The following is a 23176-nucleotide window of genomic DNA, read 5'->3' on the forward strand; positions in this document are numbered from 1 at the left end:
TGGCTGTGTATATTAAAATGTTTTTGTTACCAGGCTTGTCACAAACAGAGGACCATGACTTCACTGAAGAACACAAACTTATGCAAAGAGAAGACCTTTTTATATCCTAAGTGGAACTGCAAAGATCTGGAGTAGGTAGGAAAACAGGGCTAGTGATAAAGCAGGCTTCTGAAGAAGTCTTCCTCATCTAACCCTCAGCTTAATGCAGCTAATCCTTTTTCCTGTTTGCAAACATGGTTCAGTTATAGAGTAACACCTATGATAGCAAGTTACAGAAACAGCTTCCACAGCTGCCTTGTTCAGTAATTTCACCGTCCCAAGAGAATATTTCTGCAGGATAACAGATGCAGTAGATAATACCTTGTCTTACAACTGGCACCTGGAATATATCACCTTCTCTGTACAGCCGCTGCTTGGTGCAGTGTCCAGCAGACAGAAAGCCAGATGCATGTTTAAGATTGTTAAAAAAGATTACCAGTCCAAATTTTACCAGTATTTTGTACTTGAAATACACTGAGTGTGGTGAGCATTGTTCTTTCAGTCAGCTTGGGCTCCTAGCCAGTACTTTTATAAAACCCATAGCTAGCATGCAGCATGATGGGATAGTCTTTGGCGAGGGACGTCCGGGCAGTTAATTTAACTGTCACATCGGTGTCTTGTAATGGTACAGTTTTAGAGCCTGGCTCACTGCAAGCAACTAGACACCACTCAGAAGGAAGGCCATTTCAGGACTTTGTTGAAGAACCCACTAAGCCTGGAGGACTAACAAAGTCAACAACAGTTGAAACAAGGTTAGCAAAGTAGCCTGAAGCCCTTTTTATTTTTCTTGGCAAACCCAAAGGATCTCTAATGGAAATACCGCATCTGTAAAATGTTTTTAGATTTAAAAGACACTTGCAAGAGACAGCTTTTCACAAAGGAGCCAGAATCCAAAGGAATAGGATGAATTTCGCCGTTTGGGACATTAAGATGTTTAGATTGAACAGTGTGGTAGCAGCTGCTCAGGAAATTCCAGTGTTAAAAGTGGGAAGGGCAACTTTAACATAGACCTGTGAATGGGTGTAGCAGTCTGTTGGAATATACTCTTCCTTTCATCAGCATTCAGTGACTAAGCATGGACTTGTACCTCAGTTTTATCTATATTTACTGTGGCCTAGACTACCTGACACCATTTGAAAATGTATTTTGTATTCACTTATCAATTCACAAGGTTAGGGAATAGAACAAAATTATCAGATAATGGCTGTCAAAACCAAGCCCTCATAAAATCAAGATGTAGAATATCCTGCTGCAGCAAACTGTGGTAGCAACAGGTATATAGCTGATTAATAAATGGGATGAGACAAAATTAACAGGAACTAAATCCATCGGTGGCTATCGCAGAGGTTTACTCAAAAAAAAACAAGAAACCAACACCTCTCCAAACGAACAAACACTAATTCTGAGAAGACAGAAGTATATAAACCATGTCAGGATCAACTGCCTATATGCCCTCTTTCCCAGAGTACCTCCTGTTAGCCACTGGCTGATACCATGCAGGGCTTGGTGCACTGTGCATCAGCCAGGAGGCATAAGAAGCAAGCAGAGGTGTGCAGGGGAAGGAGCACCCAGTTATGTGACTGAGAACTGTAATGCACAGACTCACAAGCAGCAACAGTCCCTGCTATGACACTTACTAAGTGCTTAACTATGCCAATTTAAATGTTCTTGTGTTTTTTTATGATATATGTTTAAAATAGAGTAAGGAAAGGATCTGTGCAAATGCAGACTTATTTCTGAACTACACAGTTGTTGAGAGATTATGGTACAAATTTTACTAGACTTAATGGCATTCCTTCCTCCCACTCATACTCTCCACCCCCCCACCCTCCCCATTTTGCCTTGAAATTCAGGCTGTCAATCAACTGCAGACATTTCTTATAGTCTAGATTATTTCCCGGCTTCCTGCCTTCCAACATTTACATTCCATGTATACCAGAAACTGTCCACACAGTACAAAAAAGTTCATAGGTTTGAAGTGCATCGTTAGTGATAATATTCTCCCAAGACTTCAGAAATCACTTTTACATCTTTTAGCCTACATACACACAATGCTTCCAAAGTCTCTTTACTTTTGTCACTTTTGTATGCAAAACACTTCAGAATAACCAAACTGATAAAAAAACAACCCAATTCCACTACAGAAGTAAGATGTCAAAGGGAAACTGTTCCCTGCTCATGTCAGCTTTATTTTCCCCCTTTTGGTTACTGTTTGCTCTACTTCATCACTAAAAGTCTGGCTGCTCTAAATCTAAACAGCACTCAGGACACATGGCACAAACATCTAAATGAGTTCCAGTGAACATCGGTGAGCCATATCCTTCCTAGGTATTCACACAGGCATTCAGCCAAGCACTTTGATACTCTGCTATGATATAAGAGCAGTCATTTCACAATGAAATCTTTGGGCTCAAATGTACAGAATCAAGCAAAAACCTCAGAACCACCACAGAGATTACTGTAAGATGAAGAATATCATGTGCTTAGTCTGGTGAGCAGTATCAGCTCACTAGATCTGAAGGAAAAGGTCTCTCTAGAGACCTGTACAGCAGAAAGCATCAGCAAGACAACCATCTGCCATAGTGGGTTTTACTTCAAAATGCCTGATCCTAATCTGGGATTGTTGAACTGCTTCACACTTTTGATATAGAGCCATCAAAAGTTTAGCAGTGCCATTCAACTCCCAAGCATACAGAGGGGTTTCTGGCTCTCCCAGAGCTCAGCTGCAGCACATGCTATTGCTAATCTCAGAAAGGTCAGACACATTTCTGATAAAAGGTTTTGGTCATTTATCAACATCTAAATAGACAAAAGGCAACTGTGAGCCGTCATCTAAACTCTTAGATTGTTTGGATGTTCTCAAGAGAATTCTGTCATGAAGGTCCAGAAGTCCTGAGGGAAGCTGAAGGGAAATATTATTTAATACCAACAGCCTGCCTAGAAAACATAAGGGTTGTGCCTTTGCTCAAAAGAGGAATTGTAGAACATCAAACCACAAAGTAAAGGTCACACGCCACAGAACGAGGCCTTCTGGTGCACAGTGTCAGTCTCGGGGGATACCTAGATTTTCCACATGCATTTCAGCTGAGCTACAAAACTGTGTCAATACCCTAACTCCATGACCTGCCAAGTCAGCTCTGCAGAAAGCAAGTAGGGGGATATCAAACCAGCAGGCACCAAGTGAACCAGACCACTAGATCCAGCCTCCCAAGTGCCAAGCAAGCTCCTGCCCTCTCCTTCCCATGCAAGTCAGAGCAAGTTTCCCAGAAAGGGACCAAACTTTTTTATTATTATTATTTTTTTTTTTAAACTAAATGCTTTTAATAGAAAACAAAATACAAAATAACTCTTTCCAGAAAGCAGAAATATTTAATCTCTCAAAATGACAAACTAGAACGTGCTTTTTCCGCAGATCCTCATTGTAAATGCTGATGATTTATCTCACAAAGTGTTCATGAAACTGATATTGCCACATTTTGAGAAAAATCCAACACTGGCAGAGCTGCCTCAGTGTACACACAATAATTTAGTAATACTATTTTTACCCATGTCACTTGTGTGTGTGTGTCTCTCTCCCTGTTCCCCTCTCCCTGGACTGCCAACTTCCATTTACGGAAATATTTCTGTGAGGTGCAGTGGTGGACTGACATGCCCTGTTTCCATTAGGAGTCCAAGCTCAGTCGCTTCTGTTCTGTTGTGCCCTTCCTCCAGACAAGGCAACCCTTAAAGCCACCAGTGTACCTCCACTGTCCTCTAATCCTCAAAACATAGTGCAACCAGATTCAGAAGGATTCCTATTTAATAGAACATAAATACAAACATCACAGCTAGTACCAGGAACCAGACCCAAATTACAAGGCAGAGATGGGCCCCAACTGAGGTCAGATTTCCATCCACTTACTAAAAAGAAAGATGGTATTTTCTACTTAGCTAGTCCAAAATATTCCAGAAGTGCTATAGGGAGCTGTAATATTTAGGACCACTACCACTGTAGAAAATACATAACATTCTTTTAATAGAAGGGTCTTAAAATGCTGGTCCTCTGCAATACCAGGAAAAGAAAAGCAAAAGAAAAAATACTGGGCCAGTAGTTCTCCACACACTCAAGCCTCAGTTAACAGTAGGTAAGATGTGCCCATCAATCAATGCAGGATGTTTAAGTGCAGGTCAGCAGCTTATCTGGTTGGCAGTTTCACTTGTCTGGACTAGGCTTTTGGTTTCCCCAAGCTACTGGATTTACTGCCCTTTTCCCCATCCCTACCAGTACAAGATTAGAATGTATACATTATTTTCATCCCTCCTCCTTTTTGCCTTACATCATTCGACAGCACATGCCTTTTTGTAGGCAAGACATTTTAAAGCATTTGCATGAACATGCCTTTCAAGGGGGCAGAGGAAGGAAAGTGTTTCACAGTCAGTAATCTCAGCTTCCAATGGGCTCTGGCAGTCAATACACCCACCCGCTTCCCTAAGAAAGAAAAGAAAAATTAATGTTCCTGATTTTCTTGTGCAATTCCAGTCACTAGAAGAAGATTACAGGCCATAAACTGTACGCTCAGTACATTATTCATCTGTCCAGTATATACACCAACCAGTTCACTGGAAGACCCATCTGCAGGGGCGTTGCAGTAAGTGTTCCGAATGTCCCAGACCCGGACTGAATTATCCATCGATGCTGAAGCAATTAAACTACTGTCGGGGCTAAAAGTAAGGCTGGTTATGTTGTCCGTGTGCCCCCTCAGTTCTTTGTAAAGAGTTCCTGACGCCAGGTCCCACAGCTTGAGCCGCTGGTCTTCACCTGCTGAGGCCAGGTACTTACCATTGGGAGAAAAGGCGAGTGCTAGCACGGGACCGCGGTGCCCAGTGAAGAGACGCACTGAGTTGCCTTGCTGAGTGCTCCACAAGCGCACAGTTTTATCTGTGGAGCCTGTTGCTAAGTAGTTGGAATTGGGGTGGAACTTGACGCAGTCTACATCTGCCAAGTGGCCTGCGTATATCCGCAGCGGGTACGTCCGATCAAACGACCAGAGCCTTGCAGTGCGATCGTGGGAACCACTGGCAAAGTACAGGCTGCAGGGGCTGATATCCAAGTCCCAGACAGGATAGGCATGTCCTTGGTACAGCACAGTGTTTGTAAAACTTCCCAGGTCCCAGTATCTGATGGACATGTCTTCAGAGCAAGATAAGAGTCCTGAACTGTCAGAAAGAAATCTTGTGCTATACACAGGTCCACAGTGTCCTCTCAGGATCTTCATTTCTGTGCCTGCAGTGTCGTCTTCTTCCTCCTGGTCGAGTAGGAGAAAAAGAAACAAGAAAGGAAAGCATGTTTATCTGCTTAACAAATACAGGAACCACCAAGAGGAAAACAGGCGGGTTTTAAAACAGAAGAAGTTATTTTAGACACGGCACATTCTGAGACACAAATGCATTTATTACATCTAAGCTAATGCTGAAGAGATAGCGAGATAAGATTTTACATAAAGCTTTTACCCTTACTTTGGGTAGCCTTATGCTCCCTGCAGAAGGCACCTTAACCTGGGATTGTGCGCAAACAGGGAAAAAAGTATTTTATGTCATTTTCCCATTTGCTCAAAGCGTATGCTTATTCCCTGTCCGCTCTCTACTAAACATTTGGCTAAGATGTTGAAACAGATCTTGGCACATGCTGTTTTGGTGTGGTCATTATTGGAAGTGAATCTCGCAGTAGAGAAACACAGATGTCTTAAACAAAATGTAGGAGATGGAAAGACTGAGCATGCTTGACAAGCTATCTGCTGGATGTTCTTTCTTAGCTCCACATGTGAACAGAAACCCAGTAAGGCTTTAGTATCTATTTCTGTATGCACGCTCCACCAGGATGCTTTCACATCCTCACCCTTCAACAACCTTAGAGAACAGCAAATATAGGCAGCTTATTTAGGTCAAAGGATCTATTTTGGGTTAAGAGAAGAAGAATAACCACAAAAAGGATGGCACTGGAAACCTTTTTATCCCGTAATTCTCCAATCCAAGTACCAGGGCAGATAGTCAGCAAGTAAAAGCTCTCACATTTAAAGACTGTTCAGTGAGCTGTGCTAAAGGAATCTCCTGACGGAGTGTAAGAGCCTCTGAAATTCTACTCAAGCAGCACCTCTTGATGCTCAAAGGCTACAAACTGCACAAATTTCAACAAACCTCAGAGTGCCCTTGCCTGACAAGCTGGGGTCTCACTAACAGAGTGCAAGATAACCATGGCTTGGAGTGCATCTGCGCTTGAGACCACCCTTCCTCAGGGCTGTCAGGCAGGCACTTTTCCTCAGCACTGAATCAGTAATAGCCCTCCACGGACAACCTCTGCTCATTAAACTCAACGCCGCAACACCCTTTTGTTTGTGAGCAGCCCCTTTAACTTTTATCATCACAAACTGGCCCATTTCCTGCAGAAGGAGCACTTCCTGCCCTGAGAGGAAACCCAATTCCCTAGGGCTGCCAGACTGCTGGCGACCAGCAGAAGTCAGTGTGTCCTGAGCAGCTGTCTTGGCTGACATGACAACTCTCATTCCTCTGACCTCAGGACCCACAGACAGTTTTGCTTCAGACTTAGCAACAATGCTGGAAGCCCTTCTTCTCCAGTGGTTTCAAATCTCGCTTCAGAGGTGAGCTTAGCTAGCTCACTGCCTTTTTCCATCTCAACTGCATGTTCAGTAGTATGCAGCAAGCCATGTTTAGCAATGCTAATTCTCTTCAGAGTAGTCAGTGCCCATGGGAGCTTTATGGTGTGGCTGAGAGCCAACTTCATCTGTGCTATGGAGGTGAGGCAGAGAAATTGCAGGCTCTAGCATGCAAAGCCCCATTCTCATTCAAATTGGGTTTTCTACCTCAGATAGAGCATTGCTTGCTGGAATCCACAGCATCTCTAGGCTATGATACCACATTAAAGGGAGAGGCTGATACCTGCAGCATTTTATACTATTTAATTATGGCCATAAGACTCCACAGAGGTTACCAGTGGAAGCCCATTCGAGTTACCTATAATGTCCTATAGCTTCTGTAAATACTGGAAGTCCAGGTACTTAATTTTTTGCCTTCAAATTCATACAGGGCTACTTGGGCTGTGTGCAAGCACATATTCTTTCTCTTTGACAAGTACCTACTCTTCTTTTCTTGCATTACAGCAGCAGCTTATTTCACAATGCCTCTGCAGCATTCAAAACCACACTCCTGTATGGTCATAGGTAATAAATCTAGTCTTTGACTTCTGTTTGACACACACTTAACATATCAACTGCACACTGCTGCTGCAGCTCACTGAAAACAGTATACCTACACTGCTTCTGAGTCACTGCATTTTTCCGTTTCCTCCCTACAGCAGTCAGTCTGCTGACCAGATTAACAAAGCAGCTGGAAGTACAGGCACTGAATTACTGCCTAACAGAACCAAGCCTCATTTCTTTGTCAGATCAAGCACACTATTCCTTTCATCCCACAGCTACTACAGTGTAGATTTGTATCTGCAGCAGCTACAGAAAGGTTACAACCTGCGCTATAAATCAGCAGGGAGGCAGAAAATCCCTCTTCCTAATATTTTTTCATGATTTCCATTTCACACACTGTGTATGCTTCCAGGATATAATATACCAATGGGCACTACCCAGATATCCCTTAGCTCCTTTTGAAGTCATTGCAGCTGCAGCTTAGCATAAATGATTTGTACTTCCTTGGAATGGACAAGAAATTTAAGTCATATAAGCCTTTTTAATCAATAACCTACACACACACTAAAAGCTACCTTTTATTATTTGAACTATCCAGTTTGAAAATAAGAACAATTAAAACAGATTTTAAGTAATAAAGCAGAGCTGGAAAACCTACCAGCACTACTAAAGTGAGCTAAAAAAGAATTTAACAGTGAACAGGAAGTCTTCCTGAGCAAGCACAAGACTTGCAAAAATGACACTGTTAAGAAACTGAAAAGAATAAAAATGTTGGCATGCTTTGTTACACAGGATACCTTCCAAATTATACACCTACGGAGAGACTGCCTCAGCTATTACTTACATCAGTAATGGATTTTGCATGACAGTCATTTGGACCCAGAAAAATCTACTGCCGATACATTTAACCTTGGGGGCAGCAAACACTATCTCGCTGACAAAAGTTACCTTGATCTTCCACCCAGAGCACTCCTCAAGGGAATGAGCAAGCCTCAGAAAGAAACAATAACCTCAAAAAAAAAACCCTGAAACACACCAAGAAATCTCACCCTGTCCCCTCCCTTTTTCTAACTAGTAACAGGTTTCCCGCATGTCATCATCTCATCCTGCAGTGCTTTTAAGATGCCAAGAGGAAAGATCCCTTAACTGCTTATAGCAGGGAGCTTGCTAGCAGGGAAAGATAAGGGAGTAGATAGGGCTGTCTTTACAGGACATTTCTTACTGCTCCTTCCAGAATTCCATGTGACCTCCACCAAGGTGGCAGCACCATCCCTGCCCATTACCACCTGAAGGACCACTGCCACTTAAAAGCAGAATCCTAGAAGCAGAGCTGAATGTGGTCAAGTCTTTTGTCTTCACAAAACTTACAGACTGCCACTCCTGCAGCTTGGAATAAGCAGTATCATTTTCTGATGTTGATCTACGTAGTACCAGCAATGAGCATGGCAAAACTGCATAGACCAACAATACATCCACTTGCATAGCTGTAAAACCGCATTTTTATACTGGACCTTAAGTAAGAGAGACTATGAAGTGGCATTTGTGAGATGCTACTATAAGGAAAATGGATTTACTTTATCCCCAAATAGTAAGCCTCTCCTACCCCCAGAAAGCAAGACAACATTAGTGAAGTACACTGGAGCATCACACTGAGCAAAATTCATCAATCTAGACCGAGTAAACAATTTTAACCTTAGGGACACTGACTTTACATGGACTACCAAAAAAAAGTAATTTTCTAACACTCTCGCCAAGTCTCAACCTCATTTTTAACTATATATACACACATATATACCCACAAAGAGCTATTAAACCCAATAGTGTAGCTTTACTGCCACTCTGAACAAGATCTACTGAAACTAGCACGGTTTTAGACTTCTGTACCTTCATAGAAAGGACCTATTTGCTTGCAGCAAATCAGAAATCGAGCTGAAGATTATTTCAGGCACTACTATTTAAACACAGTATCCAAAGCCATTTACACAATACAGAAATCAACCAAAAGAAACCTTACAAAACCCAGCCAAGTTTAATCTCCTCACAAGTTACTTGAGAGAATACACCGAAGCAGTATCAAAGCACATTCAGAATTTCTGTTCTTTGTCACAGTTTTCATCAGGTTTATCGCTGTGAATTGTTGCTGATCAGACTGCAGTGACACTCTGAAACACAGGCCCTGTTTGACTGAGCTGCATGAATGATGACTGCAGCCCGGTAAGGATGGTCTTGTTTGGTCTGTCTTGGTATCTGCGGCTTCCACTTCCTGGGGAACCCAAGCAGGTGCTGGTCTGTTCCCACCTGTGGGTCCCTGTGTATTTTCACTTAGGACTCCCAGATACTGGAATTTATTTCCTTTGTGGTTAACAGGCTTTCATTTGCATCTGGGAGATGTAACCAGCAGTTTCTTCAGGCTCGTATCCTCCCTTAACTCTGAACTCTTGATCAGGTCACTATTTGTTTTGTCATTAGTGGAAGTTATTCAGGGCAATGATGACTTTGATCTGTACTGGTCTTTGACCAGTTTTTGGGTTTAGATCTGTGACAAATACTGCAGTATACACAAAACATTGAAACAGCCAACAAAGGAGCCATTTGTACTCAAGCTTCCACGGCTGTTTCATAATACGCATACAATACGCAAGTATCTGTCTATGAGCCAAAAAAAGCTAATAGGCACTCCTGATAACCTGGCAGTATCTTGCTTTTCTGTAGTCTGGAGCCAGAGGAGCTGACCTGCTGATTTACCAGAGAAGGTCTCCTCTGTTTCAGTTATTGACATTTGGTTTCCATGGCACGCAGTACACAGTCACGTGCCCTGTGTACTCTTGCAGCTTATAATGAAAACAAGTCCATAGTTCTATCTTGGGCTAGTCTGACCCACCTACCTGCTCTCTGCAGAAAGGGTTAACCTGGGGAGCAGTCAGCTATCTCACCTGGATGCCTGCCTCTCCTTCTCAAGCTGACTAACAAAGGAATCCCTAACCATATAAGTCTCCATCCTGCAAGCTTTCCACACTCTTCCAAAACAAACAGAACGCTGCCACTAGGTATTTTTTGTGAGAAAAAAAACAGTGGAAAAAAGGATGCTACAACCCCCCCCACCCCACCCCCCCTTCAAAAGGGTGTGATTAAACAAAGGAAGAGTCACAAATTCTGATCTCTAACCAGATATAAGATGCTACGTGGGCAGCTACGGCAAGAGGGGAGGAAGGGTGTGACTAGAAGGGGAAAAAAACATCCCAGTAAACTAGAAGATGCCATCTAGCCTGGCATGTGAAGGCACAAAACCTCGTCTTTGTCTCCAGCACTCCAGAGTGGGAAGCCTCTGCAGTGTCTACACTGCAGATTCCCTGACAGAGACATTTTGCATAATTTTTCCATGCCAACTCTTCACCTCTGAATAAGGTCATAACTGAAATTCAGTTTTGCACTTAGGCATCCCTTCTTCCTCAGGCCTGAGACCAGCCCCCTTTGGCTCTTTCCTTACTTTGTCTTTATTTTCCACTTTCTGCATCTCTCCCTTTCTTTCCACCCTTCTGACTGGTTGTTCTGAGCTGCTTTCTTTCTAGTTTTCATTCACCACAGTGTGTTTTTACTGCCCGCATGTCCTTGTTTCATCTTCCCATCCACAAGAAGGCTCTTTACTCCTCAGGGAAGGAAGCCTTCTCCTTACAGGGCTGCCTGTGTACTGCCATCTGTTCAAGGACAGCTGGGAGAGCGGCACCTAAGACTAGCAAACTATGACCCAAGCACAAACTCACTGCACCATTTACAAACACCGCAGGAAAGAACAAGGACAAGAGTAGGCTATAAAATTCGTGTGTCAAGGCAGACAGGTAGTGGAATAGCCTCAGAGTCCCTGGAGACAATACGAGATATTCTGCAATGCATGCCTCAAGCAGAAAGGGGTGGGGGCGGGGGGAACAGAGAAAGGTATCCAGACCTCCTCATCCAGGATATCACAAGCCAGACGGATGCGGGACACATCAACGAGGTGGGGCTCAGATTTTAGCTTCCTGGAACGCAGGCTCCACAGCTTCACACACGAATTATCGAACCCAGCAGCCAGCAGCTTGCTATTTGGTGAAATCTCTGCAGTGTTCAGCAACTGCTCTGTGTTATAGAAGGCATAGAAACAGATGGTCGTTAGGGAAGGGGGCCCATCCTTGACACGTTTGATGCTGTCCTGCAGTAAATCCAGCGCTGCCTCGTTCTGCAGAATGGAAGCTGGCACGTCGCTGGGTTCCAGGCCGTTGCTCTCGTTGCGTGAGGAGCTCCCGCCGGCATAGAGCTGGTAGTCAGTCCTCTTGGCAGGCTGCACATCCAGGTGAATGTGCAAGGTCAGGACTTTGCACAGGGCATTGTTGTTGTCACTTTGGAGGTAGCGAAGAAGGTAGTTGTAGCTGTCCTCTTGAAGGCGGATGACGTACTTGTTGTCCAGAAAAGCCCGGAGCTTCAAGTTGGACAGGATATCTTGAATAGTCATGGTAGTCTGCAACTGCTCAATGATATCCTTCTGGCTGGCATTCTGCAAGAACATGCCATGGAAGCGGCTGTAAAAACTGTCCACTGTGCTCTTTAGGCCATTCTGGACCATGTTCAGATGGAGGTAGACGAAGAGGGGATACAGAAGAGGCATCACTTCATGGCTGTGCTGAGAATCTGAATCTATATGAAAAACAGCAACAAACTGTGAATGATTTCTCAATCATTTTCTACTGGGAATAAAACAGACCAAAGACAACTACTGCAAGAAACCTTGACAGTGGCATCAGAGAGCAAACAAGAGGAGACTTCTGTTGATGCAACGAAGTGAAACTCTTCTGCAACCTAAACGGGATACGCAATACCTACTACAGATCTGAACAGAGATTCGCAAGTCAGTGAGGGACCTTTTCAGAACAAAATGCAGAGATTTCAAAACCCTTTCTAGGTATGGGCCAGCTATTAAAATACCACCTTATAAAACACATGAGAACTGAAATTTCCCCATTTATTTAAGAAAACTGTGTGCTCTGTTTATTGCAATAACTGGACTTTAAAATTTACTCATTATATTTAGAATAGTATTTAACAAAATTATTTATTTAGCTTGTGTGGGCCTGAACTTTGGTGGCTTTTTATCCCCCCTCTCAACTTCGGTAAAACTTGCATGTGGTGCGGTGCTTTGTATGGAACTGATTTGTCCCAAGGATTAAGGAAGCTAGTTGGCAAAATGTACTGCAGTAAGCTGTGTGCTCTTGTTTTATTTCTGTGCCTGCTCACGTGCAAACCCCAGCAGTAATTCCTAGTACACAGTGTAACAAACTCCCAGTGAGGCTGTGCTGTACCTTCCAGAGACTAATCTGTCATCAGCTTCTTGGGGCTGTTTCCCTCCCATATTCAGCTGGCTGCTGCTATAAGGAGTAGAGCACTGCCACAGAACACCATGGCAACATACAGGGCCACAACAACCAGCTACCAGAGGACCACATGGTCCAGATTACTGGAACAAAACAGGCACTGCTGATCCTCAAACGGCACTGTTGGTCTTCAAACAGTATTGCTGCTTTTCAACCTGTACTTCCCTCCTGCCACTATCAAGGCATATTCTTTTCTTCACTCTTCCATTAGGTTATTTTTCCTCTCCTGTTGGGAACTCCTTCAGACTTTCTCTGGTCCATACTGTGCTCCTCTCCCATTTCTAGGTGAGTAACTATAGAGTGTGTGTGGTATATTTATGTATCTGCACACTTAGGCATCATTTTCCTTTCTGTTCCACTGAAACTGAGCCAAAGCCAGTGAAAACAGTGGTCTGTGTGCAGTAAAAGCTGTAAGCAGCCAGCAGGTGCTTTTTCCTAGAAATGTAAGATGGGGAAGGACCTTACTCTGCAGTGAGGGGAAAAAAAGAGTACAGATGGGTAGTCAGCAGAAACAGGAATGACGAAAACATTCACCCAGGAAAATAGAAGTGAGGTTACAGGCTCTGGGTCTGTCTAGTCTGGGGAAGAATAAGGGGGTATCCAGCTGCTGTCTGCAGTACCCAGTGGGACATTATGGAGGAAAAGGAGCCAGCCTCTTTTCAGAGGTGCTCAGTGAAAGGATGACAGGCAAGCTGCTGCAAGGGAAATCCTCACCAATCACTCAGCCCTGCAGCTGGGACCCAGAGGTGCAGAACAATCTTCGCACTTTCTGATTTTCAGAATGTGGCTGGACAAGGCCTTGAGCAATCTGATCAAACCCTGAGCTTGCCCTGCTTTGAGCAGCCGGTTAGACTAGAGACTTCTAGAAGAATTCCTAGTTTATCCAGTGGTCCTAGTCCCCTTCCCACTCCTCAGGCATCACAGAGATGGGAAGTGTCCTGCTGTGCCTTGCGGCTGGCTGGGAGGTTACTCCCTTGCAGAAACAGAAGCAGTTCACGTGTGTAAGAAATTTGAGCAACACAGACAAAACCCATGAAAACACTTGACATGAACACTAAAACCATGCCTAGCACTTCCTCATAAGGATTTACCTCCAGTACTAAAGTGCAATAGTGTTGAACTGCTCTAGGAGGCAAGGCTAAGACTTCAGTATTTTCTGCCTCTGTTTTACCTTCTTCCCTTTCCCTTCAACAACTATCAGGAATATTAATCACAGCATTATGCACACTGGGATCAAATCCCTACACTGGACAAATGTAGATGTGCCCAAAGGCGAGTGAACTGGCAACCTCACTTTCCTTGGGGCTATTATCTAAAAACCTTATCTGCTTTCTTCTTCACACATTTGGGACTATTAGAAGAAATAAGGCCATTCCCAGGATTATATTTGGTTTTATTATTATTAAAAAAATTATATATATATATAAAAAAGAAAAATAATGATTGTCTTCTGCATCACACTACAGAATGAGGTTTTTTTTTTACTTTCTATCATATACCTCCAGATTTAAGGGAACATTCTCCCTTTAAAATCTAGACCAGCATAAAAATAAGTCAATTATGAATAAAATTTAAAACCTACACTATGAGACAGCAGAGAACTACACTCATTTTTAAGTTACCTGCCTTTCACATAAAGGATTCTAATCTTCTTTCTTGTCCTGTATGTGCAGAAGATCTACAAAGACCAAATGTTTGAATAAGAAAGGGCAAACAGTCAGCTATCTACAAAAGCCAAAGGTACTCAAGCACTCAAACAACAACAAAAATAAACATTTCTAATTGTATTAATTGATATCTCTAAACTAGAACTCAAGATTGTTAGAGACATGATTTTAAATTTTATTATATTGTCCTTTACTCGCTGAAATGACAAAAAAGCCCCCAAACATCTACTTTCCTTTGCTTCCTGGTATTTACCTGTGAGAAAATTGCGTAATCGTCCAAATTGTACTTCATATTGCTGTGGCTCCGCCAGGCAGGGAGCTGCAGACACCACGTTGGCACAACCAGATTCAGATTGGACTGTGAAATAAAATGAGTTAACAATTAAATAGGGATTTAAGGAGTTTTGCATGTGTGTGTGGAAACAAAGCTGCTCATGAAATCCAAGGTAATGCAGCCATGAGATGACATTTCATCTCTCAAACTGTCCAGGGATAGCATAGTCTGAAGCATCTAAACATGGCATTAAGCACCTAGACAGATTGTGAATGAGAAAGTATATCGAAAACTTAAAAAAAGCCAAACAATCCTAAAACTCTCAGCTACTCATCTGCTTCCCCAAGAATATACTTTGAAGTTTTCAAATACAACCTTAAGTTCCCAAGAAATTCAGAGTAACACTGTCACAGATCACTTAACAGTTCTACAAGATACTCAGTGGCTTTATTACTCTGCACTCAGAAAAGATGAGGAAAGCAACCTCCAACTTCCCCCAAAACAAAGTTTCTTTCACAGCAGGACCCACCAGTAATCATGGACAGGAGGTCTGCAGTGGCACTGCCTCAGAGTCTCAAATTCCTTGTCCCAGTCATTCTTAATTACAACAAATGACAATCATTATCATTTACTAGTCTCCAGAGGTGGTGGTGAAAACACACTGAATCTCTAAGCACACACTTGGTAATTTTTAATCAGAATATGTCCTCCTCCTCGAGGATTTTTGGTTATAGGGCAGCTGGTTAAGGTCTCCAGTTGTTAAGGTCTCCTGCAATGGTGTTAAAATGATTTTCAGAATCAGTATCAGTGCTGGTAAAAGCAGTTTTGAACTATTTAGAAAGGGAACTGGCTTCTCCTTCTCCGGCACCAAACCTTTGCTGTCCTGCTAACCTCTCAGAATCCGACAGAGGACTTTGTGCAAGTTTACAGACACCCACCAACATAACCTCAGCATATAAAAATACTAGTGATTAGAAACACAAGTTACAAAAATGATAAGCCGTATGTTTATTTGTCTGCTCTTCTAAGAGCATGAAAAGGCAAAGAGTTTCACTGGTTTCCTTTCCTACATTTTTAAAAATCTGTAACTATTCTCCCCTCCACAAAACCTGTTTTCATTACTCTCACTTCAACTTCTTTCACTCTCCCCTGCGCTGCCACTGCTTTACAACCTCTGTCTTTGCCTTCCTACTCCTGATTGCTTTTTGTTCCAGCATTTGGCTCATGCACAGAGGTACAACTCTGACAGCCCTGGAAGTCTATAAAGAACATCATCAAATGTTTGCATGCCAAAGAGAGATAGGCCAGCCTCCAGTTCATCTCAATGCTGCTAATTAGAAAGAGATCAGCACATCGCGTACAGGCAGCCTGTTGCTATTCTCCCCTTTCTCTTTCACTCTCTCTGGTAAGACACTTTGTCTTCCTGGTGCTTATGGAAATACAGGAGAAATGTTTACCAACTCTCCAGGGCAAGCTGAATTCACCTTTGGAAGCAGAGGACTGTGCTCATCAGCCACTCATGGGAAAGAACAAATACAGATTCCAGCACCAATACCCTATCTTCTCTCTAATCAGTTTAGAAATAAACAGATACAACCTGTTAAAAGATAGAGATACAGCACACTTGCTTTCTACAGCCTGGCTGCTTCAGAAACCCAAAGCTGGTAAGAACTTGAGGCTCACATACTGGTATTACTTAATGGCTAAAGTAAAAACCTCTGCTATTTGGAATCGAAATTTAGTGTAATCAATATTCAGCATGAGAAAAGTAGACTGCATGCAGACATATGTGTATGTAACTCAACAATGTTTAGTGCCAGTTTTCAATGTCACCTGTTGTAAAAGCAAAGAAAACCAAAAATATGATGGCCTTTTATTTCCCTGAAATAAAGCAATGAAGGCTTTACAATCTGGTCAGTTTTCAATCAGTCTGCAAAATTAACATGACTGCAGCAGAAAGTATTTTCAGACTCTGTTTTCAGAGTAAGTATAAGCTGGGATTTTCTTTTTCAACAGTTATTCATGGAACTGCAGTATACTTACTGACAGCTTGCAATGAGCATGTTTGACAAGTAGTATGCAGCTAAATACATGAGAACAGTCCATTTTCAGTTCTAATGAAAACTGATGACTAAGCTCTGAATCACCAGCCACAAAACCCTTGCACTGGCGCGAGCACACAGACTAGTACGAAATCTAGTAATAACATTTGGTGGAAGATTAGTAAAAAGACAAAACCCAATCAGACACTCATTCACACTCTTTCCTGAAACACTTTTTTTTCCTGGATGATGCCATATGCAAACGCAAGGGCTTGTAATCCAATTCATCTCTCCTATTTCAAATACTTCTGTGCCTTCCTGGCATGGTTCACCCCAAGTTCTGGTCCCATTTCAACACTGACCCTTCTACCCACCTCTCCCATAAAATCTCCCATCAAAAATAATATAACATTTTACTTTGGTTTCATTCCTCCTCCATTTCCCCCAAAATGATTTCAGGGAGTTACAACAAACTTCCGATAGTTACTCTGAAAACAGCAAGGAAATGAAAAGTACTAAAATGTAAGTCACTTGTAATAACAAAATATTACCCAATTTCCTCCAGGCCCCTGAGAAAGTCAGCCTAGACATTTACTCACCAGTCACTCATCTTTGGATTATAACTATGGCAAAATACTCTATAGAGGTGGGAGGAGCTATTTTGGCATCCAATCTTACCTAGTTACAAGCAGAGAGTTATGCAACAACTAATGCTTTGTCAAATCAAGTTGTATCACCAGTAACTAAGGTCTCCATCACTCTTAGCCTGGGATGCTGTCACAATCTAAGCGATTTTGTTCACAAAAGCATTTCCTCCATGCATTTTCACCCAAAGGTCAGCCCAGTATTTTCTCAGTTTTACAATTAAATTTAATCTTTATAACCTCTACATTGATTGCATCCTTTCAATATTTGTACAAGCTCAAGCAATAACATAGTTTGCTGTAACAAAAGTAATTACTATGAAGACTGTTGTGGACACAGTTTGAAAAGCAAGTAGTATAGCAGCATTCCAAAACCTTTATAAAGAGGAGGAAGAGCATGCAGGGAAATAAACTGTCTCACCCACTGAAGGACTTTTTGTTTGTTGGCTTTTTTTTTCCCCAGGACAGAGCAGAGAAATAAATCAGCCTGTATCATTGCCATTTCATATGCCATACCCCTCCTGGAGTACAAAAGTACAACAGATTTTCATGCTTCCACTTAATTCCTCCTCTAGGTTCTTCTCACCCTCATCCCAAAGCACCACTACTCACCAGACTTCATGGTCTTTGGGATACAACATAAGCATCTTCCACTACACTGACATATGCCCTTCCTATACCCCCATTTCAGCTTGCTGTTTCACTGACCATGAATCTCACATTGTTACACTTTCATACACATTTTTATTGTTCAAAAGTTCCTATCTCACTCCAACTTCACACTGGGAAATTTATTTCAAAAGGAGAGCTGTTCATATATGCAGACAAATTCACACAGTTACCAATGTACATACTCACACCTGTCACAACTCTGCAGAGAAGCATGTGTGGAAAATACAACAGCCTTACCTGTGAGATTAGCTGCCATCTCTTCAGCAGTCTGACACAGCCTCAGCCCTTGTTTTAGGGGACCTTCTGAGTCCACATACTGACGGCGCTTGAGGTAGCAGGACACTGCCATCTGAATCTGTTCCGTGCGTACGCGTTTCATGACCTCAAGAGAAAAGAAAGAGATGATGAGGCTCTTGCTGGGTAGGTATATGCTAAGATAAACATGCTCTATACACTAAGATAAACTGATAGAAAAGAAACAGCTGAGTATTTTCATTGCTGAAGTCAAACAACTTCGTTACTGAAATAAGAGAAAAACCTTTTATGCGTTTGCCTCTCAGTACTGAGGTGTAACTAAACACTTTGAATCAAATCCCTGAAGATATTTTGCTGCCTAATTCCACTAGCGTCACCAAGGAATCAAAAACACTTTTGAGGGTTCTGGACTAAAAGTGCAGTGGTGAGCTGCAGCATTTGTTTTTTGTTAAAAATAGCTCATGAAAAAGGAGTGTTTCTCCTCCTTGCGTTTTTACAGTGGCTGTTTTGGTATTCTTTAGTCATTTTCTGACTCCTCTGCTTGACCAACTGAAAAACCAATTGCACTTCAGTCAGGTAAATCCCCAGAAAAAAAAAAAAAAAGTAAGCAGAAATTAAAACAAAAGCAGAGCCTTTTGCCTTTTTCACCTGCCCCGATCTATCTAGAATTCCCTCCTATAAAAGTCCTCACAGACACCACTTAGTATCTCAAAACTGAAAGCCCAATGCTTTTAGCCTGTGGCTTGTAATAAAAGAACCTTACCAAGATGAAAGCAATCACTCCCTTGCAATTTGAGTAGCCCCTTACCGCCGCAAATATTTTGCAGTAGCCATTGATTTTACACATAGGTTTAGACAACCTAAAAGGCTTTAAATAAATCATAACTAAGGAATGCTTTTATTCTGTCAGAGTAACAGGTAAAGCCTGAATCTACACATTAGAGCTCCACTACCAGTGACCTGCATGTGTTCCACAAGTGCACATGCTTTCTGGTTTGAGTAGCTAAATCTGATGAAACACAACTTCTCAGAGACACAGAGAAGGATGCCCTTTCCCCATTACACGAACTGTATTTCCCACAAAATCACAGCATTAAAAATTATCATAAATGAAGCCTTTTCAAACACCCATGCACACTTTAGTGCTTATCCCAGTTGGTAGAACAATAAGCCCTCTGTGAAGTTCCAAGCGGACAGGGATGCAAAGTTTCAGCAAAAGTTACTTTAAACAGATACATGACATTGCAAACCCTCATGCTTTGGCAAAAACCTTAAGATTTCAATTTTTTCTCACAGGTGAAATAACTGTGGTGAAGGGGCATCAGCAAAGTGGAGTTTTCAAAGCATTTCCAAAGAGAGCTATTAAAATGAGTTTCAACCACAACTTTTTCCACTCCAAAAATGAACCTCTTTTTCATTTTCCTTGCAATTAAACAAATTGCATCCAACTCTTACACTGTCTCAAATACAACACTTCTGCTGCACAAAACCGTAGGGAAGATAGAATTCTAATGAAGATCATGAAGAAAGGTGAACACAGGAATGGACCAGCATCTCAGTACCCACCTAGAAAACACCCTTAACTAAGCTTCACAATGTATTACGTTCCATTCTGCATTTCAGCCAGCAGCATGGACTCACATGCAGGTGACTTGCCCAGGTCCACCTCTGCATGCACTCTGCTGTACAGTTTAGGTTCAGGTAGCAACACAATTATATCTGAGATGCTTTCATAGATGCATAGGTGATATCTCATAGATTTCAAGTCCAGAAACTGTTTTGGGAGAATTTGCATTTAGACTGTTTCATCTGGCTTATAATCCAAAAGAAATTCACTCCCCAAATGGCACAGAACAGATTCATCTAAATGTTTCTGAAGTGGTACAGTCAGTCAGAACTGTGCACATCCGTCTCAAGTCTGTGGTTTAATTGCAAAGAGAGAGAATCAAGAAATATCCTTGCCCATTCGTTTGTTTTGCTTCAGTTATGGGATCAGTTTGCACCAGGTTAGATTTGGTGAGTACAGGTAATTATTCATAAACTCATAATGGATCAGAGAAACCAAAAACTGGCATGTGAAAGATGCGGAACTCCAGAGGGCCCTTTGAAATGACAGTGACAAACAAGAGCAGCATTGAGATCAGCCTTTTTAAGCTGCTGAACGAACAAATGATGAACAGAGAAAATGGCAAATTTTAAATGGTAGGCAAAAAAAGCAGTAAGTAACCCTAAATTCTAACAGCAGGATCTGACATTTTAGCAGCAAGACAGAATGGCCTGTGAAAGGAGCAGTTGCTGGCAGATGATTCAAACCCAAGCTTTTTCAGAGCTTTAGGGATAACAGGGAAGCCCCAGTTTCTTCAGCCAAGTCTAGCAAGGTGGTGTCTGCAGCTGCTTTATGCAATCTGTACAGTTTCTTGCTCCCTTCACACACCTTGTGTACTCCTGGCAGTCACAATAGTGGGTGCTACAAGCAGTATCTCCTTCCCTACTCACAGGTGACAGAACAGAACTACCTTACAGGAAATTCATCTTCACCAAGAAACACCCGTTAGCATCAAACCATCACCCCTACTTTCATTCCAGGTACTTGTTTCTCCATTCACTTTGCCTATATATTTCACTGTCAGCTTCTCAAAGAGCAATGTCACAGAGGCAGGGAAAACATTCACGAAAAGTGCAAGAGGAGCAAAAGCAGCATTCCTACAAATATTCTTTATTAAGCCCTCAAAATTAGAATATATCATAAAATAAACATAAGGACGGCCTGCGAAAATACCTTTAACTGGGTTCAAGCTGAGCCAGTTCACAACAGGTCAAAGATGCAGAATTTAAATGCAAAAAAGGACAAGCCTCCAATTAATATAAAACTCTAGCTCTCATCACTGAAGATAATGTCTAAAACATGAAACAAACTGAATCCAGCATTCCGTGTCCATGCCTGCAGAAAACTTGAAACAACTGGTCAAAAGTCCCAGCTGCCTCATTCTTCTCAAACAGCCAGAGAGGACAATAAATACTAATGCCATGAACTATTTTTACTGATAAGCAAAATACATAAGGGAAGAGAGAAGAAAGATCACATCGACAGTCTGCACAGCTACAATGCAGCATCTTCCGCAGTGTCACAAACTGGAGCACAAATGAGAAAGGATATTAGGTTAATTTTTTTTTTGAGGAACCAAAACCACTGAAGAAACCCTGAGCAGTGCCTGATCATACACAACACATCACAAGTTCCTCTTTCCTAAAGACGCGGGAAATTAGCTGTGGAAATTCATTTCCTGCCTGTGCTACACCTTGGGTATAGGTTTAGGCAGATTCCACAGGCTTGAAACATTACCACTGCAGACATACAGAAAAGAACTTGAAAACTAGTCTTGGAATGCTGTTTTTTAGGACTCTGCATTCCTGTCCCGACAGTGGGACAGCAGTGTCTTATTTCCAATAGAGTGAGGAAAGACATCAGAGAAGAACCAAGGACAAGCAATCTTGAAACAATAAACCAATAAAACACCACACAGAAGCGCATTTTGAGTGTTCTCTACTGAGAACTGTGTCTCAGGCCCCAGCTGTGGACAGATGGTACTTCACCCTCACCACTACAGGTGAAACTTGGGGTATACTGACAACACTAATCACGCTGTGACGTTAGGTTAATCTAAAATATACAAGACTTCAAAATAGATAAATTAAGGGTAAACTGACAGGAAGACAAGACGAACCTAGAGCCAAGGGATGTCACACATGCAGCGGCAGCAGCTCAGAAACACAGGCAACCAAACACGACAAGCCGACATGGAGACGCGGTGTGGTGGTGGAAAATGGGAAAAGTGCTACAGATAGCATGGACCAGCGAGAAGGCTTCTTCCAAAGCAGCGGCATTCACATGCAGAGGGAGAGAGGAAACAGCTGTGATTTTACAAGAGCCTGCATCCATTTGTGTTTGGCGCAGGTCGGGGTTAGGCTTTTCCAGTTCCACAACGTATCTTCTCTAACTACCCCCTGCAGACAGAGCCAAGCAGTGCGCTTCACCCATGGGTAAAGCCTTCATCCCCTGCGCTACCCTGGCAGGACGCGCTCCTCTTGCCCGCAGCACCACTGTCTGACCCTGCCTCCTCGGATGCAGCTGCTCGGGCCCAGGGACCACCGGGTGGGCAGGGGCCAAAGCCATGGGCCCCGCGTAGCCTCTCGCCCATTCCAGGAGCGGCCGCGGCCGCTGCTGCCGCCGCCCGGTCAGCGCTGCGGATGGGGAGCGGCGGAGGGCTCGCTGAGGGGCCGCGACAGCGAAACTCTTCCCCTATCGGGATGAAACCATGAATACGGAGAAACAGGGAAAAGCGGAGGGGAGGCGCGGTGCGATAAGCAGCGGCCGACCAACCCCGTGCACTGCCCAAGGAAAGACGAGGGTACCAAGAGAAAAGCCCACCCCGCGACCCTCGGGGCGCACCGCAGCCGTCCACCCTTGTCCCCACCCGTGGCCGCCCCCAGAACCGCGCCCCTGCCCAAGGCCTCCCCCCAGGGCCCGCCGGCCTCCCGGGAGCCGCCGGCCGGGCCGGGCCTGCGGGCCTCCGCCACGAGGCGGTCCGGCGGGACGCCCGGGGCCCGCTCCCGCCGCCAGCCGGCCGGCACTGCCCCCCCCCCGCCCCGGCTCTCCCTCACCCCGATCCCGCAATGGCCGCGGCCCGGAGCCGGTCGCCGCTGCCCGCCCGCTGCCACTCACTGAGCATCGCAGGCGGCGGGAGGCAGGGTCCGGCGAAACCTGGGGGGCGCTGTCACTGCGCCCAGCGGCGCCAGGCGCTGCCGGCGGGCGCGCCGCCGCCTCCCCTGCGTGCCCGTGCCGGTGGCGGTGGTGGTGGCGCTGGCGCGGCCGGCGGTGCCCGGGGGCCGGCGGCGGCCGGCGGCGGCCGCTCCATGGCTGGCTGACACACGCCGCCGCTGGCGGGCGCGGGGAGGGGGGAGCGGGACTGAGGCCGCCCCGCGCGCAG

The 23176-nt window shown here is 43.7% G+C and overlaps 1 protein-coding gene and 1 long non-coding RNA gene across 5 annotated transcripts; one reads left to right on the forward strand and one right to left on the reverse strand.

Annotated features, from left to right (window-relative positions):
* Positions 1–3388: 3388 nt before the first annotated feature.
* Positions 3389–23138, reverse strand: TAF5L (TATA-box binding protein associated factor 5 like). 4 transcript variants are annotated; one of them, XM_065680303.1, is made up of 6 exons: positions 22912–23138; positions 21914–22055; positions 18171–18315; positions 14555–14659; positions 11176–11900; positions 3389–5324 (listed from the first exon to the last, which is right to left on the reverse strand). In XM_065680303.1, exons 3-6 carry the CDS (start codon positions 18310–18312, stop codon positions 4527–4529), a joined length of 1770 nt encoding a protein of 589 aa, XP_065536375.1. In that variant the 5' UTR covers positions 18313–18315; positions 21914–22055; positions 22912–23138; the 3' UTR covers positions 3389–4526. The 4 variants fall into 4 exon arrangements, with proteins under 4 accessions (XP_065536375.1, XP_065536374.1, XP_065536376.1 ...); XM_065680302.1 differs by lacking the exon at positions 21914–22055; XM_065680304.1 differs by lacking the exons at positions 21914–22055; positions 22912–23138 and adding an exon at positions 14261–14312 and having other exon boundaries at positions 18171–18260.
* LOC136015017 (uncharacterized) lies at positions 12772–16484 on the forward strand. Its single transcript, XR_010613032.1, has 2 exons — positions 12772–12919; positions 15790–16484. It is a non-coding gene; the product is annotated as an uncharacterized LOC136015017 (long non-coding RNA).
* Positions 23139–23176: the final 38 nt, after the last annotated feature.

This window comes from Lathamus discolor, chromosome 5 (assembly GCF_037157495.1).
Source record: "Lathamus discolor isolate bLatDis1 chromosome 5, bLatDis1.hap1, whole genome shotgun sequence".
Lineage (NCBI taxonomy): Eukaryota > Metazoa > Chordata > Aves > Psittaciformes > Psittacidae > Lathamus > Lathamus discolor.

What these genes read in the sequence shown, in the direction of transcription:
- TAF5L (XM_065680302.1), bottom strand. Translation starts at nt 18,312, where the DNA reads ATGAAACGCGTACGCACGGAACAGATTCAGATGGCAGTGTCCTGCTAC. An exon ending in GATGGCAGCTAATCTCACAG is followed by an intron (nt 14,660 to 18,170) that starts GTAAGGCTGTTG and finishes TTTATTTCACAG; the next exon opens with TCCAATCTGAATCTGGTTGT. An exon ending in GTGATATCCTGGATGAGGAG is followed by an intron (nt 5,325 to 11,175) that starts GTCTGGATACCT and finishes CTACTCGACCAG; the next exon opens with GAGGAAGAAGACGACACTGC.